Genomic DNA, 16,124 nt, shown 5'->3' on the forward strand with positions numbered 1-16,124 from the left:
AAGGTTGATGGCTTTTAAGAGCGGTGATCCCCAGCTTCAGTTAGAAAGGACACTGATTGCCCCACTGATTGCCAGGAGAGATGGATCAGGAAGCGCTTCAGACTGGAGAAACCGTTTCCATAAAACTTGACCAGCTTATACGGGTTCTCCTCGACTTACGACCTTTTGTGCAGCAACCATTCAGAGTTAGAGCAGCACTGAAAAAAAAACTTATGACAAGCATTTGCGATCTTCCCGGCTGGCTGGCTTTTGACAAGCAATTCAATGGGGGAAGCTAGCTTTGCTTAACGACGGTGTGGTTCACTGAACAGCTGAAGTGATTTGCTTAATAAACGTGCCAAAAAGGTTGTAAAATTGGATGTTACTCACTTAACAACCTCCTTGCTTAGCAATGGAAATTCTGGCCCCACTTGTGTTTTGTAAGTCGAGAACTATCTGTATTTGGTCGATTTTCTTTCTGCTTACACTGTGCAGTGGAAGGGCTTCATTACTATTATTTTTACATTTATGTACATTTATTGTTACATTTAAGCCCACTTACACTTTCTGTGTCTTCAAGCATCCTGGTGGTTTCCTGCACTTCAGGGGCACTCGGGACTACCACTGGCATTGGAGGCCGAGTCCTTCCCAGAGTTCCAATCGATGCTGTCTTCACTGAATGAACTGGATGGCTAGAAGCTTGACACAATTATAATCATGGTCAGTCTTTTAATTGGCAAACGTATATCATGGCATGTTGATAACAAACCAGGGTTGTTGCTATTTAAATACAGTCAGATGCAAAGCAAATTCTTTTCAGGTTTTGACTCTGTGCCAAGTCTGCCCGCAGCCAGAAAACTACACATCAATGAAAACTATTATAATTGAAATTCGGAACTGAGAAGCCAAAGATTAAAAACTGTTATTTACAAGCCCGGAATGAAGATAAGCCACAGAGGCCCTAAGGATAACACTGGGAAAGCAGCTATATATGATACTAGATTTCATGGGTGTTTTGCAGGGAACTTCATTTGGGAGTATGACCTTTCCAGAGAAAGTCAAAGATGGCACCTGTGGCATCATAATCCAAACCCCTCCCCTTTTGTATACACATCAATGAGCCATAGGTATACACAAGGATGGTGTTTCAATTGCAATGCCACAAGCATCAACTTCTTTGCTTTAATGAACCTGCTTGGCTGCTGGGAAGGAAGAACAGGAACCACTTAACAGCCATAGCATGTACTTTTATATCGCTTCACGGTGCTTTACGGTTCTCTCCAAGCGCTTTACAATATCACCCTATTGCCCCCAACAATCTGGATTCTCATTTTACCGACCTCAAAAGGATGGCAGGCTGAGTCAATCTTAAGCCAGTCAGGATCAAACTCCTGGCTGTAAGCAGAGTTTGCCTGCAGTACTGCACTTTAACCACTGTACCACCACATATCTCTGTAAGCTGACCTTCTAGAACAAGGGGGTCACTTGTGATGACATATTATCATCATGTGACATATCACAACTTTTTTCCTATTCACTGAAATGGGGGTGGATGGGACCAGTGTCCGGGCCACGGGCTGTGAGTTTGACACCCCTGTTCTAGAGTAATTGTGATTTCTGTTGCAGCTGCCAAAAACCTCAAAGAAGCTGCGACAATTGCCTGTAGATCAGCGTTTTTCACTTCTGGCAACTTTTGAGGTGTGAGGACTTCAACTCCATACATGCTGGCTGGGGAATTCGGGGAGTTTAAAAAAAGAAAACGCAAAAGACCCAAAAGATCACGTTGTTGCTCACCTACCTCCCCTCCATTCAACTTTCATTCTCCCGTCCTCACCTTGCTGTGATAATAAAGGTGTGCTTGGCAAGGCAGGGTCGTAGGTGCTGCCAGTGGGTGGGACGGCTGGCACAGCAAAGCTCTTCAGAGGATGAGAGGGGCGGACATGGGCAGTGGGCAGGTTCTGGCTTGTCTCCTCTTCCTGGGCGCTGGGCAGGTAGGATGCTGAAGCACTCTCTGGCTCTTGGTGGTCGGCACAACATGCCTGAGATGACGAGGCTGGCATGGTATCTGTGCTAGGCGTATTTCGAACAGATTCTGGAGATGAGGGAAGGGAACGAGTGGTTAGCTTTAACTTTTCAACCTTATGCTCAGAGTCTCCCTGAAGATGCCAGGCGCCTTCAATGGCATTAGTTGGGTCACAAACTCTCTTTGGTTCCAAAGGAGGCCAACAAACTGAGAGAATGAGAAAGTCATCCCAAAGTTCACGTAGTTAGCACTTATACGTAACTCTACATTGCTGCTAAAGTTTTATGCTTTCTATTTAGGCTCTATAAAGAGTTAATTTGTTTTGAAAAAAAGCATGTGATCCCATCATTTAATCAAAACAAAACAAAACAATGTATTCAGCTTTCTAAATCACCACTGAATTTGCTCTCTGATTCATCCTTTAGTGATCTGCCTGGAGATTTCTTAGTTGCCTAGCTTTCAAGTGGTTTTTATTAAATGCTAGGTATAGATACCTCTAAGCTGTTCGTATTTCCATATTCGATGCAAAAATGGGTTCCTCTTGATGTTGGAAATTAAATCAGAAGCTACTAGCACTGTACAATTAAATAAGGGAGTATTCTCACTTCAGAGTCATTATTTGCAGCTTTAATAATACAGAGAGCAAATTATGCAAATCGAAATTCTCAACAGAGAAACCGAATTACCATCAGATCCAAGATTAAATAAAATTCTAAACACTTAAATGTGCCATTCACGAAACACACAGAAAGGGCAACCTTATTCTCAGGGCTTAGAGAGTCTAGAGGACTAATGTGACTCCAACAGAACAAAGTGCAGCAAAACAAATCCATCCGCAACGTGTGCTATTAGCAAAAGGAAGAAAGGAACACACAATTGGGTCCAATCAGCAAATACAACCTTCTGAGTTCCGTAGATTTGGGCTAGAGGCAGCCACTCAAAACATGTTGTTTGATATTTGCAATTAGATCACACGAGGCTCTGGCCCTCATGCTTCTTTTGCCAATGGTGGACCTCCAAAAACGGATCGTTCTTCTCACCTGTGGAATTAGCCCTGTCTGAATGGGATACGGATGTGCCAACTGGCCATAGGTTTGCCTGATGATGGAGATAGTTGCAGGTTGGAGAAGCGAGGTTGCCGGAGTGGAAATGATGGTGAGGGTTATCAAGGGAATGGATGGGATGAGCACTAACCACAGCTGCGAATGAACATAAGACAGAAAAAAAAAAGCTTAACACAAGACCAACCGGCATGCAGGCCGAAGTGAAGCCCCCCCCACTTCATAAATGATGAACCTGCAATGTATTTTGTAATGAATAGTTTTGATATACTGCAGACTGGAATAAAATAAAGGGTGTAGCTTGCAACAAACTCGGTCACTGAACCATTCTCATGCTGTTGGTTCTGTTATTCTATGCCAGCCTTTGGCCATAATAAAGTTTAGTTTTCCAGTAAAAAGAACCACACACAACTGCATTAACAGAACTCTATGATAGGAAGAAATAATGTCTGAAAAGGAAGCAATGTTATTGATCTCCCTTTATTAAGATTGAGGAAAAAAGCAACGGGAAAAGATTGGTAAAATTATGAAGGATTTCAAACGTCTCATCTTAGTATGATGAACATTTTTGGGCACTATGGGTGAGAAAATCACTCTGTAATATATTCCCACCCTTACCAATCCACGTTAGTCTGAATATTACACATAAAAATGGTTCACCTTTATGATGGGAAGCATGGCATTTGGATTTTTATCACCGTCAGTGTTTCTGAAATACCTTTTAGATTACAGTGATTAATTAGTTATAGGCATCTTCTCCTGGCCTCAATTTCTCAAAATATTTTTCTTAACTGTTTCACCACCCTGAGTGGGGAACGCCATTGAGCATAAACTTGTTCTCTTCCTCACCTCCAATCTTGTAACCTTCACAGCCCCAAAACATTTGTTTCTCTCTAGCTCTTTCCCAGCTCTTTCAAAGAAAAATAAACCCATCTAAAATCTTTTGCAATTTCACAACACACAAATTAGTATGGCCTCACCGTAATAACGTCATTTACGATAAACGGATGATCTCGACCAACTCTGCTGAAAGAAAAACTCTTTTCTTCAGCTCCTTCTACTACTTGTGTACATGATTTATAATAGGTATTAGCAGGATTTGGCTAATTTACAAATGCAAGCTGGCACTGATTTCTGTGGTTCTGGCATTTATCTAGCCTATAATACCTAAATAGATTAAATTGATAGAGCCCTCAATTGCACACGACATCTATTGGGCCTGCCATACATAAACGACGGCTGTGCAAATTCCCATTTAGCTGGCAATGTTTGTTGTTTAAATCCACTAGGCTTGTCATTAGCATATCGCTATGGAGATCCAGAAACTACAACCCTGTACTCAGGTGAAAAGTCCAAGGCCATCCATTGCTTGGCGTAAGTCTAACCTATGATATAATACAGGCAATTCTGCTCAGAATATCTGCATGACACACAGGACAGGCAGGGCAAATTTATTGCTGCTGCCAGGATGAATCTACAAAAACAGAGAGGGCCTGGGGTTGAAGTCAATGTCAAAGGGAAATGTAAACAGGCTATTTAGCCAGAGGTTTATTTGGTGCTCTTGAGGCTAAGCACATTGGACTATTGCTTTAAATGAACTGCAAGATAATCTTATATGGATGAGATGGAACCAGAAATGTTGGATTTAATCAAGGTGGCTTTGGGAAGCTAGACTTACGTTGAGGAGGTTGAGAATCAAACGGCATCATCATCTTTGGCCGCATCCCTCTTCTTCCGGCGAGGGTGGACATGCTGTCCTCCGACTCATGCCCTGGATTCAGAAGAACAGAAGTTAGGTTCCGCTTGTCTTTCTGTCCACGTTAGGAAAGAACCACAGGATTCAGCAGTGAAGCTAACAATGGTGTCATCTCACCTCTGTAGGAGTTTCGTCTCTGATGAATATTGCTGTCCATAGAGTTGTCAACGGGGGTGATGTCTTGGGAATTACGAGGGATCGGGGTGTCGGTCATGATTGGATTGGGATCTGGAGATTTATCAATAGGCTTCAGCTCCAGCCTCTCGTGATGGATCCAAAGATCCGGTGGCTTGACGTCCTTGGAATTGCCTTTGTATTTATGAGACCCATTCACAGTTTTACAAGCAGCTCGTTTTCTTTAAAAGGAAAAAAAAAACAAATCACTTATATAATTTTCCTGCAAGAGTTATCTTCCATAAAAGTATCTTTGTGAACAATAACGCTGCCCAGTATGTTTTGTGAAGGTCTTTGGTGCTCTCCGAGCTGGACTGTTTTCTTGCAGATGTTTCATTATCCAAACTAAGTATCATCATCAGTGAAAACAACCCAGCTCAGAGAGCACCAAATATCCCTCATTTCAACCTTGAGCTACAAATATTCTCCTTTTATTAGTCTGTTTTCTATTGTGCATGCAGGATCTTCGCTCTTTCTTTCCAAGGGCTCATTCAACAACAGTGGGAAGTGTCCTTGTGTATCTTATTGGATGCCAAAATCCATTCCGTACCACCAACAATTTCACCTCTCAAGCTCTAAGAAGCAGCCTGAAGGCAAACAGCTATTCTTTTCACTTCTGCTGACTTAAATACTGAGAACTGTCCTGCCACTAGCTGTTGTATATCCTGTAGCAATGAAAATCACCTCATCCACACTTCATGCAGAAGGGGAAGAAAGAAGCCATGGAGATGACCTTGGAGAAGTCATCCAGAAGCCCTTAAGACCGCAAGATTTTTGTCACTATCGCCAATCTCAATAGCAGCTCAGAGCAGCTAAAAAAAAACCCAAAATATGGTTCTGAAATGGTTTCAACTATACTGCATCTGAACCATTAACAACTATTATTATGTATTATCTGAATACATTAATTCACCCTCCAACACTGTTCATGTTATAGAATCAGAGAAGTCTAGCACTGTTAAACTGGCACAGAATCTTTATGTGAGACAGCCCTAAAATTTAAGTCCAAAGCTATTGAGCCTTTTAGTTTGCCTTCATTGTAAATCACACCTGTATCCCTGAAACCAGCAGAAAGACAGACAGACAGACAGACAGACACACACACACTTCTGCCCAGGGCAACTTACTTCTTCTGGTGAGAGGTGGTCCTTCGAGTGCAAAATACAGCAACAATCACCACAACCACAATGGTTATCACTCCCACAGAAACAATGATGATCAGAAGCATATTGTATTCTAGCGGGGAGGGGCTGCCATGAGGGCTGTTGCTTCCTAAGAAAGAACACAAAAATTATCCGAAACGATTTTTTTTAGAGCTGTAATTTGAATTGGAATGAAAGAACTGAAAATTATTGCTTAAGCTAAGTAAAAATCCATGTTATGTGAGAGATACAGCCTCCCTTGTTGGGAATTTCAACTGACTTTTTCCTCTAATAAGCCTTTGACATTGACCTGCAAAACACACGCTATTGTAACATGAATTATTTCAAGCTCTTGGCTCTCAACAGAGATGAGAAGATACTTACCACTGATGGGAGTTTTATAATCTGTTCCAACATCCACTGGTCGATTTCCTTTTCCTGCAGATCCCGATGCTGGAAAATAAAATTTTAACCGTGTTAAGGCTTTTGATGATCTCATCTTGTTCACTTGTTCAAAAATATAATACATTTTCCTTTTGGTTTTACACAGGTCACCGATGGGCAATTTGTGGCTCTCTGGCACCTACTCAGCTTGAGATTACATTGCCCCAAATATTTTATAGTGGAAAATCTTTACTGTATTTTCCAAAAGTAAAAGATAGGAATGGGAACAGGAGGGTTCTAATAGGCCAGCCACCCTCTGTAATAAAAAAGAGCCCTCCCTTTCAAAAACATTGACCCTAAATTGTGCCAGAGAATTTAAGACCACTTTGTTGAAGAATTTTAGTAGGAAAATTTGGACTCTTGGGGGGGGGGGGAGTTAAAGGAGGAAATAGGAACAATTTGATTCTCATAATACTTTTATTTCTATCCCCACTGTTAAAACCCTCAAAGAAAAAAACCCCACCTCTCAAATAAATCTTAAAGGAGTTAATTGCACTCCTTTTTGTGATCTCATCAACTAACAGGATGGTCTCTGAAGCCCTCTAAAGAGGCTGAGTTTTTGTCTGACCTCCAGGATAGATGCATTCTCCAAGTACACCCACATACAGACATACACAGAGAGAGATTGTAGAACATATTTAAAAATGTCAAACCAATTATATTAACAGCTAGACTATACCTCTGTAATCACGGATATGCAAAACATAACGTAGTAGCCTAAATCTTTTCTGATAACAAGACAAAATGTAATTTTCCATCCATGCAAGAACTTTGTCTTTTTTTTCCTAATTCCCTGTCCCCCATTTCTGAACAGCTGGAGCCTAATGCTTATCTTACAAGAGCTCATACTCAATCACTGATATGGCAGGTATTTTCAAGACATATTAAATCCGGAAGGGAAGTGGGCACATTATGATTATCCCCCGGCTTAATCCTTTCTAACAAAGCCCAGATCACATGTAGGGATCTCTACAACCGATGTAACATTCAGTTCTTGACAAATTCCAGTTGATAGATGTTCCTGTCCATTGGGGGCTGATAAGAGGTAAATGCAGGGAGAGAGTCACTTCAAAGAGAAATACAAGGCCGGATGAATGCAATCGTTCTTTGCCACCGATGGGCTTTTTCTTCTTCTTCTTCTTCTTGCTTTCATTTATTTAAGGCTATTGTATGTTGATTCTGGTTTCTGATTACTGTATGCATACAAATCCTTATTTATTTATATGTAAATCATTTTCGCAACGTATTTTCAGACCTTCTAACAAATAAAGGAATACTATAAAAGTAAAAAAATAAATAAAACTAGAAGATTAAAAAGTCAAAAACCTACCCATTAAATGGACTATTTTCATTTTTAAAAAGAGTGAAATGTACTGGCATACAGAGAATTTAAAAAGTCGTTGTGCGGTTTTAATTTGCAACTATTTCACTTCTAGATTTAAAAAAAAACAGCATACGTTCCAAATCTACACTTCGCCCAAAGAAGCCCCGGGTTTTGAGGTTCTAAAATTTCACAAGACTACTGTCATTTAGTAGCTCAAGAAGAAGAGTAATACTCATAAAAGACAGCACGACACATAAAGCACATCTATTGGTTTACCTTGATCATTAGACATTTTATCTGATGATTCCGCTACCAAGGGAAGCAGAGGGGAAAAAGCACACAAGAGACCAAAAATCACTGACACGGAAACAATAATCTCTGAAAACGGGAAAGGAAACTCATACTGGAGGCTATGAAACTCAAATGGACACAACTACAGCGTCCTCGACTATTGACTGCTCACTTAGTGACTGTTCAAAATTCTGACAGGCTTCCCTGGAATACCCAAACTCATAGTTCTCATCGGTACGTGATTGCATTTTCCAACAGTTTTGCTGGAAACCGGCTTTTGGTAATGACTGCTGTAAAAAAGATTGTAAAATCAGGTGGGTCACAGCAGTTGACACAATGTATAACCAGCCCTTGAGGACTATCTGGACTTTCACTGGCAAAGTAGGTGAGCAGCTTTCGCCCAATGACAAAACCCTTTGCAAGGCCCAAAGAGCTTCTCAACCTTTAAAGCCCTACATGGCTCAGGACCAGCGTATCTGCGAGTCCGCCTACTGCCACACACCTCCCAATGGCCGATAAGATCCCACAGGGTGGGCCTCCTTCGGATGCCATCAGCCGGACAATGTCAGCTGGCAGGCCCCCTGAGGAGAGCCTTCTCTGTGGCTGCTCCGACCCTGTGGAATCAGCTACCCCCAGAGGTCCGGACCTCACCCACCCTCATGGCCTTCAGAAAAGCTGTTAAAACCTGGCTGTTCCGGTAGGCCTGGGGCTGTTGACCTTATTGCTAAGGTCCTGCCCCGATTAGAAATGTTATGTGCGTTGGGAATTTTTTAATTATTCTTTTATTTTGCTTTTGTTTTTTTTTTCTTTCTATGTAAGCCGCCCAGAGTCCTCCGGGATTGGGTGGCCTAGAAGTTTAACAAATAAATAAATAAATAAACAACCAATTCACACACTTTCCTCAACAGCAAGGAAGGAAAGAGGTGTGAGAAGAAAAGGGGGGGGACCTCTCTTACTGGTTGGTCAGCTTTGACCAACCTTGGTCTGCAATCCAGCTTCCAAAAGATGAATCCTGGGAGAACCCATCGTTCAAAGAGACGAGGCAGCCCACCCCTGTGCTAAAGCCTTTCGGAAAGCATTAGCTGCTCTTCAGATCAGCCAGTACATTATCTATATCAGAGAAACTTATTTCCAAACAAAAACATTCTAGGTCACTGCGTTGAGCAAGTTCAGGTAATCAGCAGTTCTTATAATGAGGACAATGCCTGATAAACAATCTGCTTAAATCAGTGTTTTTCAACCTTGGCAACTTGAAGATGTCTGGACTTCAACTCCCAGAATTCCCCAGCCAGCGAATGCTGGCTGGGGAATTCTGGGAGTTGAAGTCCAGACATCTTCAAGTTGCCAAGGTTGAAAAACACTGGCTTAAATGAATGTAAAATATTGCTTATAACAAAAATGCCCTTTACGTTGATTCCCTACAAAAATGACCAGAAAAATTACTATTATTATTGCAAATGTTTTAACAACTGTTTGTTTCCATCTACTGTACTTGGGTCACGGCAAAGTCAAAATCCCAGATAGAAAATTACTTTAATTAGGGAAAAAAAATCTTACAGCTCCTAGCACCAAGTGAAAACCTTTTCCTCATCAATTGATTGTCTCATATATTAAATCGGAAAAACGGAGCATTTCTTTACCTTTAGGTGTCCTGAACTGTACAGCCTCTGACATGGGGCCCATGCCTTTGGAGTTCCGGGCTTGGATCTTGAAATAATACGCTGTGTCAAGGGTCAGCTCTTGAATCTGATGGGTCAGTCTATTGCCTACTACTGGTTCAATGACCCAGTCGTGTATTTCAGCATTGACATCGGTGTTATAGTAAATTATGTATCCTGCATAACAAAAAAAAAAAACAGGAGGGTTCACCAATTATGAAGGCATGTTTCCGAGCTCTGAAAAATTCACACGTCTCAAGTTTTCTTGCTATCTCTTCTGCTAAAGACACACATCGTTTGAATTAGTGCCATTAGGAAAGTGTGTGTGTGTGTGTGTGTGTGTGTGTGTGCGTGTGTGTGTGTGTGATGAGGGCGAGACCATCCCTCCCCATCCATTGATTTTCTTTTAGCCCAGGTCTAAGAGCCAAGGTGGCGCAGTGGTTAAATGCAGCACTGCAGGCTACTGCTAGATCAGCAGTTCAGCGGTTCAAATCCCACCGGCTCAGGGTTGACTCAGCCTTCCATCCTTCCGAGGTGGGTAAAATGAGGACCCAGATTGTTGGGGGCAATATGCTGACTCTCTGTAAACCGCTTAGAGAGGGCTGAAAGCCCTATGAAGCGGTATATAAGTCTACTGCTATTGCTATCATCCACGTGTAGGCCTTCTTCCAGATGTTGCTTAAACCGGCAGATTTTGAGTGTGTAAGAGTTTGTAAACATATGTAGTAAGGCTGTAGAGTCCTTCCCATTCAATCCCCCAAAGCGGTTCAGAGCACCCAAGGGCACAAATATAGCATCTCTTTGCAACTCCCGTTAAGTAGCTGCTCCTTCTCCTACACTGGGCAGCTGCTCTCCACAGCTGTTGTGCAACTCTGCCTGGAGTGGTGGGGAGCTACTTAAGAAGTTGGAGACAAGCACTGCATATGTAAGTCCTTTACATCTTCTCAAGTATCTTTCTGAAATGAAGTCCAAGGCATTTGCACAGGCAAGTGACAAATGCCTACACACTGTTGTGTTTGTTGCGGATCTACTGAATTTGCCATAAAATATATATATATATATATATATTACACAAATATTGCAATCAATAAAAAGCTGCATCCAATGTCATTAATATCTTTCTGTATTTTATCCAAAAGACATTTCACCTGTGATTTTGCCATTGGCTTCAGACGGAGGTTGCCAGTTGACGATGATAGTTCTGGGCTTTCCTTCTTTGCTGACCACTGTTACATCTTTTGGTGGAGAAGTTGGAACTGCAAGAAAATTTAAATTAAACTGACACAGAGCTTTAAAGTTTTGCTTTAAAGTTAAAGCAAAAGAAGTGACAACGTAATCCTTTAAAAAAAGGGCATCGCATGTGGCCAATACCTTGCTCAAAAGTAGTGCCATGTGCTGTCATGCTCCAGGTGCTTGATCTTCGGCCTTTAGTCACCATGACAGAGAATTCATATAACGTGTTGGGTTTTAAGCCAGTGACCAAGAAGCTTAAGGTAGTTGTATTTGCTGTCTATGAAAATTAGAACATAAAAACGTAAAGATTTCATTCCTATGAGCCGAGGTGGCGCAGTGGTTAGAGTGCAGTACTGCAAGCTACCTCAGCTGACTGCGAGCTGCAGTTCAGCAGTTCAAATTTCACCAGGCTCAAGGTTGACCCATCCTTCCATCCTTCCGAGGTGGGTAAAATGAGGACCCACATTGTTGGGGGCAAATAGGCTGACTCTGTAAACCGCTTAGAGAGGGCTGTAAAAGCACTGTGAAGTGGGTTATAAGTCTAAGTGCTACTGCTATTCCTGCTCCCTCATGGAAACACACATTGAATCTCTTTTTTTAATTGTAGACGGTTTGGACAAAATTCCTGTAAATCTACCATTTTTCTCACCTTGTACTTTGTGTTTGCAGGAATGTTGGTTTTCCAGCGGACGGTGTAGTAACGGGCATCTGAAACCTTCTGGTTCTTCGGCAGAGAGTTGTCTGCCCAGGTGATACGAATGGTGTCATGGCTCAGGATGGAAGCCTGAACTCCCACGGGTGGCATCATGGGGGAGGGGTCTGGCACTGGAGTGTATGGAGCATTAACAACAAATAAATCAACTTCAGAAGTGTCTAAAGAATTGATGGGTAAAATGTGGGGTATTGCAATAAAAAAGAAAGGTGGCGTTATACATGAATAGAAACAAAAGGGTGGAATGCAGGGCAATACAATGAAATGAGAGGTGAGGAGTGGAGAAAAAGAGAGAAAAGCCAGAGTTAATAGGCAACAAGGCACCAGCAAAACAAGTTCTCAGCTATTATTTTGCTTCCTCTTAAAAAAACACAGCATCAGCAGATTCTACAGGACTTAGCATTTAAGTAGGTTATCGAAGATAACAAGGGCAATGACTTTCAAATCTTCAGTATTCATTTGAAAACGTTTACTAAGGATATACAGTATTATAGTTGCATTGAAACGTTAATTTATTCCAACTGAAAAATCAAGGTAGAATTAGCATCCAAAAGAGGCAGTGATAGAGAAGTACAGTATTAATGCTTAATATTAAAAGGAAAGTGCATATCTCCAAACTGTATAACAACTACTAGGATCTAGAAAAAAAACACCAACAACCAGTCCAACAATACAAAATCAGTGTTTTCTTTCAAATTACTTATTTTCCAAAGCACCAGAAGGGAGGACAAGAAACAATGGATGGGAACTAATCAAGGAGAGAAGCAACCTGGAATTAAATTTCCTAACAGTGAGAACAATCAACCAGTGGAATGGCTTGCCTTAAGAAGTTGTGGGTGCTTCATCAATGGAGGTTTTAAAGAAGAGATTCGACAGCCACTTGTATCAAATTGTTTAGGGACTCCTGCTTGAGCAGGGAGTTGGACTAGAAGACCTCTAAGGTCCAGCTGTATTCTGATTGATTGATTGATCTCTCTACAAGGTTTTAAAGTTTTTTTTTTTAATCCAACTGGTCACTTGGTTTAAAGAATGATAAAAACATACAGTGCTGAAAAACATAACATGCTATTGACTGACATATATACCAACATGCTTACAATTATAATACTGTAGATTGGGAAGATCAGCAAACAAATTTAAGAATGTATAATCCATGCTATGGCCAATGTCCCAAATTGAAAGTATGGGTTATAAAAGAAATCAGGAAATCGCTGATCCAGATTTCAAAGTCATTGTTCAGAAGACAGTTCAGCAAATTATCTTTGAACACGGAACAAAGAAACAAGCCACCAGCAAACTAGAAACAGTTTGTATTCCAGTATATTTTTTGGCTAAACCATCTAGGCTATTCCCATCTTTACCTGTATAGGCTCTAGTCACTGCACTCTCATAAAGAGGGATTCCTTCACCAACATTGTTATATGCTTTCAAAGTTATCACATAATGGGAACTGGGATCTGAAAAAAAAGTAAGTATATTAATATGTATTAAACACAAAATTTCTTTAGCGCTACAGAAACATCTGTTTTCCGAGATAGTTCAAGATTCATATAAAATGTCCTTAGCCTTATCATATTAACTCAGGCACTACAACAAGAATGGAAGAACATCCATTTTGCTATTATTTCCAAACATCATGAAATCTAGAGTGAATATAGAGAGCAAACACTTTTGATACCAATGAGGACATAAAAAGCAAGCACTTTGATCAGCATTGCTTTTATATTTTATATAGATGAGATTTTATACAGATGAGCTGTGGTGGTGCAGTGGTTAGAGCGCAATACTTCAGGCTACTCCTCATGACTGCCGGTGACTGCAATTTGGCAGTTCGAATCCCACCAGGCTCAAGGTTGACTCAGAACTTCCATCCTTCCGAGATGGGTAAAATGAGGACCCAGATTGTTGTGGGGCAAGAGGCTGACTCTGTAAACTGCTTAGAGAGGGCTGTAAAAGCACTGTGAAGCTGTATATAACTCTAAGTGCTATTGCTATATTGTTATTTAGCAAAGTATCAGATTAAAATCTTGTGTAATTACCCAAATTTTCAATAGTGTAGTATCGTTGCTTATAATCCACCTTGATGGTCTGAGCATGGGGACTGCCAACGCCATAGCCTATGGCGTAGCCTCTGACCACAACGTTCTGGTTTTCTGGTGGGGTCCAGCTGACAACAATACTGGTTACTAGTGGACGGACATGCAACGAACTTGGCACTTCTGGAACTCGAGTTTCTAAAAAGAAGAGAGCTTATTGTTTAAATATGTTAAGACAAGAAATAATAAACCTAGAAGACGTGTTTACTTTTAAGAGACGTCACTGAGTTATTTAGATGATTCCATCCACAGTGTCACCTTATAGGGGAGATTAGCGGCACAAAACTATAAAATAAAATAATTTCTCAGCCTTATAAAGTAGACCAGACTAAGAAGCCAATGCTAATGTCAGGACTACTTTTGCTGACAGAATCTTGCATGTCTGAATGTGCCTCCACCCATCATCCTTTGACGAAGGAATGAAAAGATTTCTGTATTTTCTCATGAAGCTTTCACGTTCTTAACACATGTGCTTGGTATCCATACCATCAAGGTCACTCTCAAATGTTTCTGCTGATATCCAATCCGTAGCTATTCCTGTGCCATTGACTGTTAAGGCAGCCACTCGGAAGCTGTACTCGGTCCCTCGTTCCAAACCTAGTATAGAACACATCATACTGAAATACAATATTCGATATTAATTGCAAGCAAACTTTCTGCTTCTGATTAGAATAGCAATAGTTCCATTATCCTGTTTCTTCAAAGTGCCCCAATGAGTATCTTCAAGTGATTATTATTTCAAAGTTATAGTTTGAGTCACGGCTGACACAGATCTAGTTAAACAAATACTTTATGTTTTGGCCTTTCATCTTCCTGATGGTTGCTGGAGCATAACCCACAGCTAAGCAGGACAAATCAACAACGTTTGCTGTAAGACTCCAAGAGATTCAGTTGACAGAAATTACTATCTGTTAAGCATGAGAGGACCGACACACTGCAATGACCTTTCCTGTGTGTTGGTGGCAAAGGAATATGTAATTTTCTTTCAGCAAATAGAAGGACTAAGAGTTTCAACTGATTTACTCGTTTTATTTATTTCCACAGCGGGTGGTCTTCACATTTTCTATAAAAACAAAACACCTAGACAAAGGCATAACAAATCAATTTAAAATGTGAATTAAAATACTCTTATCCGATGAATCTGATTTATGGGGACATTACTAGATGGGTCAGCCCTTATTTCAAGGACAGAGAAAGCAGAACTAAAGAGAGGCTTCCTGAGAAATAAGAATCACCCCCCAATCTTTAGGATGGCTTGACTGAAAAAGCAGAATCTGTGATAATCCCACAAACTAAAACTAAGAAGACTTCCCAGAGCAAAAGAAATATTACAAGGACAGAGGAGGTTATTTTTATAATAGACCTTTTTCTTTTCCTAAAATAAGAAGCTTGCAGTTAGTTTAGGTTATTATTAGATTGGGAATTCCAACTTATTCACCTTCAATCATCTGTGAAAGTTGTGTCCCCACAATGATTTCCGTGACATCACTTTTGCGAATCACTTTTCGGTACCGAATCTTATAGCCAGTAATTTGCCCATTATGTGTTCCTGTGGGAGGAGGCTGCCAATGCATCACAATGCTCTGTGGGAAGTTAAACAGCATTATCAATCATATTCTCTAAATTAAATTAGGCTAATTGGCATGCTTCATTAATCTCCATTATACTGGTCCAAGAAATAATTTACACATACTTAAAAATATTATATATGAACTTAATATCTCTGACATTAAAATTATGTACCTGGAAATAGCCCAACCGTGTAACTTGCAAATAATATTGTATGTATATAAGTGTCAATAATTTCCACAAGGTACTTTGAAACATTAACGTGACTCTTCACCATTGGGGAATCTTCACTATTTGCACACTGGGCTAGTACGGTTAATGTTTACTGCAGCTTTTAAGCATGCAAATTGAGAATTTATCAAGTCGTCGTCCCATCTGGGGGGGAGTTTATAAACTATAGTGGATTCATCATATATTCAAGTTCTAAGGAAGAAAATCAGATGCTTCATCCATGTCTAAAGAGAGAAGTATCTTACCTTGGAGTTTTGCACTTCTAATGTTAGATTCTGGGGTGCAGCACTGGGAACTAGAAACATTAAAAGAAGTTATTCAAATATGGTTCAAAATTGAACATTGCTCAGGGAGCACCCTATCCCCAGTGTAAATTAAAAATGAATTATAGCTCTTCCAGTTTAAAAGCAAGTGGATTTTATCATGATCTC

General features: G+C 40.6%; 1 protein-coding gene across 9 annotated transcripts in view; it reads right to left on the reverse strand.

Moving 5' to 3' along the window:
• The window catches only part of NEO1 (neogenin 1), a 60,883-nt gene that overhangs the window by 5,113 nt on the left and 39,646 nt on the right, over positions 1-16,124 (reverse strand). For 3 of the 9 annotated variants that reach the window (XM_087704078.1, XM_087704075.1, XM_087704080.1), the window contains exons 12-28: positions 15,939-15,988; positions 15,332-15,476; positions 14,380-14,490; positions 13,837-14,031; positions 13,159-13,254; positions 11,735-11,958; positions 11,224-11,362; positions 11,001-11,108; positions 9,835-10,029; positions 8,180-8,212; positions 6,520-6,588; positions 6,121-6,265; positions 4,937-5,175; positions 4,742-4,834; positions 3,043-3,201; positions 1,814-2,071; positions 542-678 (exon numbers count right to left, since the gene is read on the reverse strand). In XM_087704078.1, the coding sequence (XP_087560204.1) occupies positions 542-678; positions 1,814-2,071; positions 3,043-3,201; positions 4,742-4,834; positions 4,937-5,175; positions 6,121-6,265; positions 6,520-6,588; positions 8,180-8,212; positions 9,835-10,029; positions 11,001-11,108; positions 11,224-11,362; positions 11,735-11,958; positions 13,159-13,254; positions 13,837-14,031; positions 14,380-14,490; positions 15,332-15,476; positions 15,939-15,988 (2,396 nt within the window). The remainder of the gene's footprint in view (positions 1-541; positions 679-1,813; positions 2,072-3,042; positions 3,202-4,741; positions 4,835-4,936; positions 5,176-6,120; positions 6,266-6,519; positions 6,589-8,179; positions 8,213-9,834; positions 10,030-11,000; positions 11,109-11,223; positions 11,363-11,734; positions 11,959-13,158; positions 13,255-13,836; positions 14,032-14,379; positions 14,491-15,331; positions 15,477-15,938; positions 15,989-16,124) is intronic. The other 6 variants (XM_087704084.1, XM_087704083.1, XM_087704082.1 and 3 more) reach the window with 4 other exon arrangements.

This window comes from Thamnophis sirtalis, unplaced genomic scaffold (genome assembly GCF_051295495.1).
Source record: "Thamnophis sirtalis isolate CommonGarterSnake01/CBP01778 unplaced genomic scaffold, rThaSir2_p1.2 scaffold_2, whole genome shotgun sequence".
Taxonomy (NCBI): Eukaryota; Metazoa; Chordata; class Lepidosauria; order Squamata; family Natricidae; genus Thamnophis; species Thamnophis sirtalis.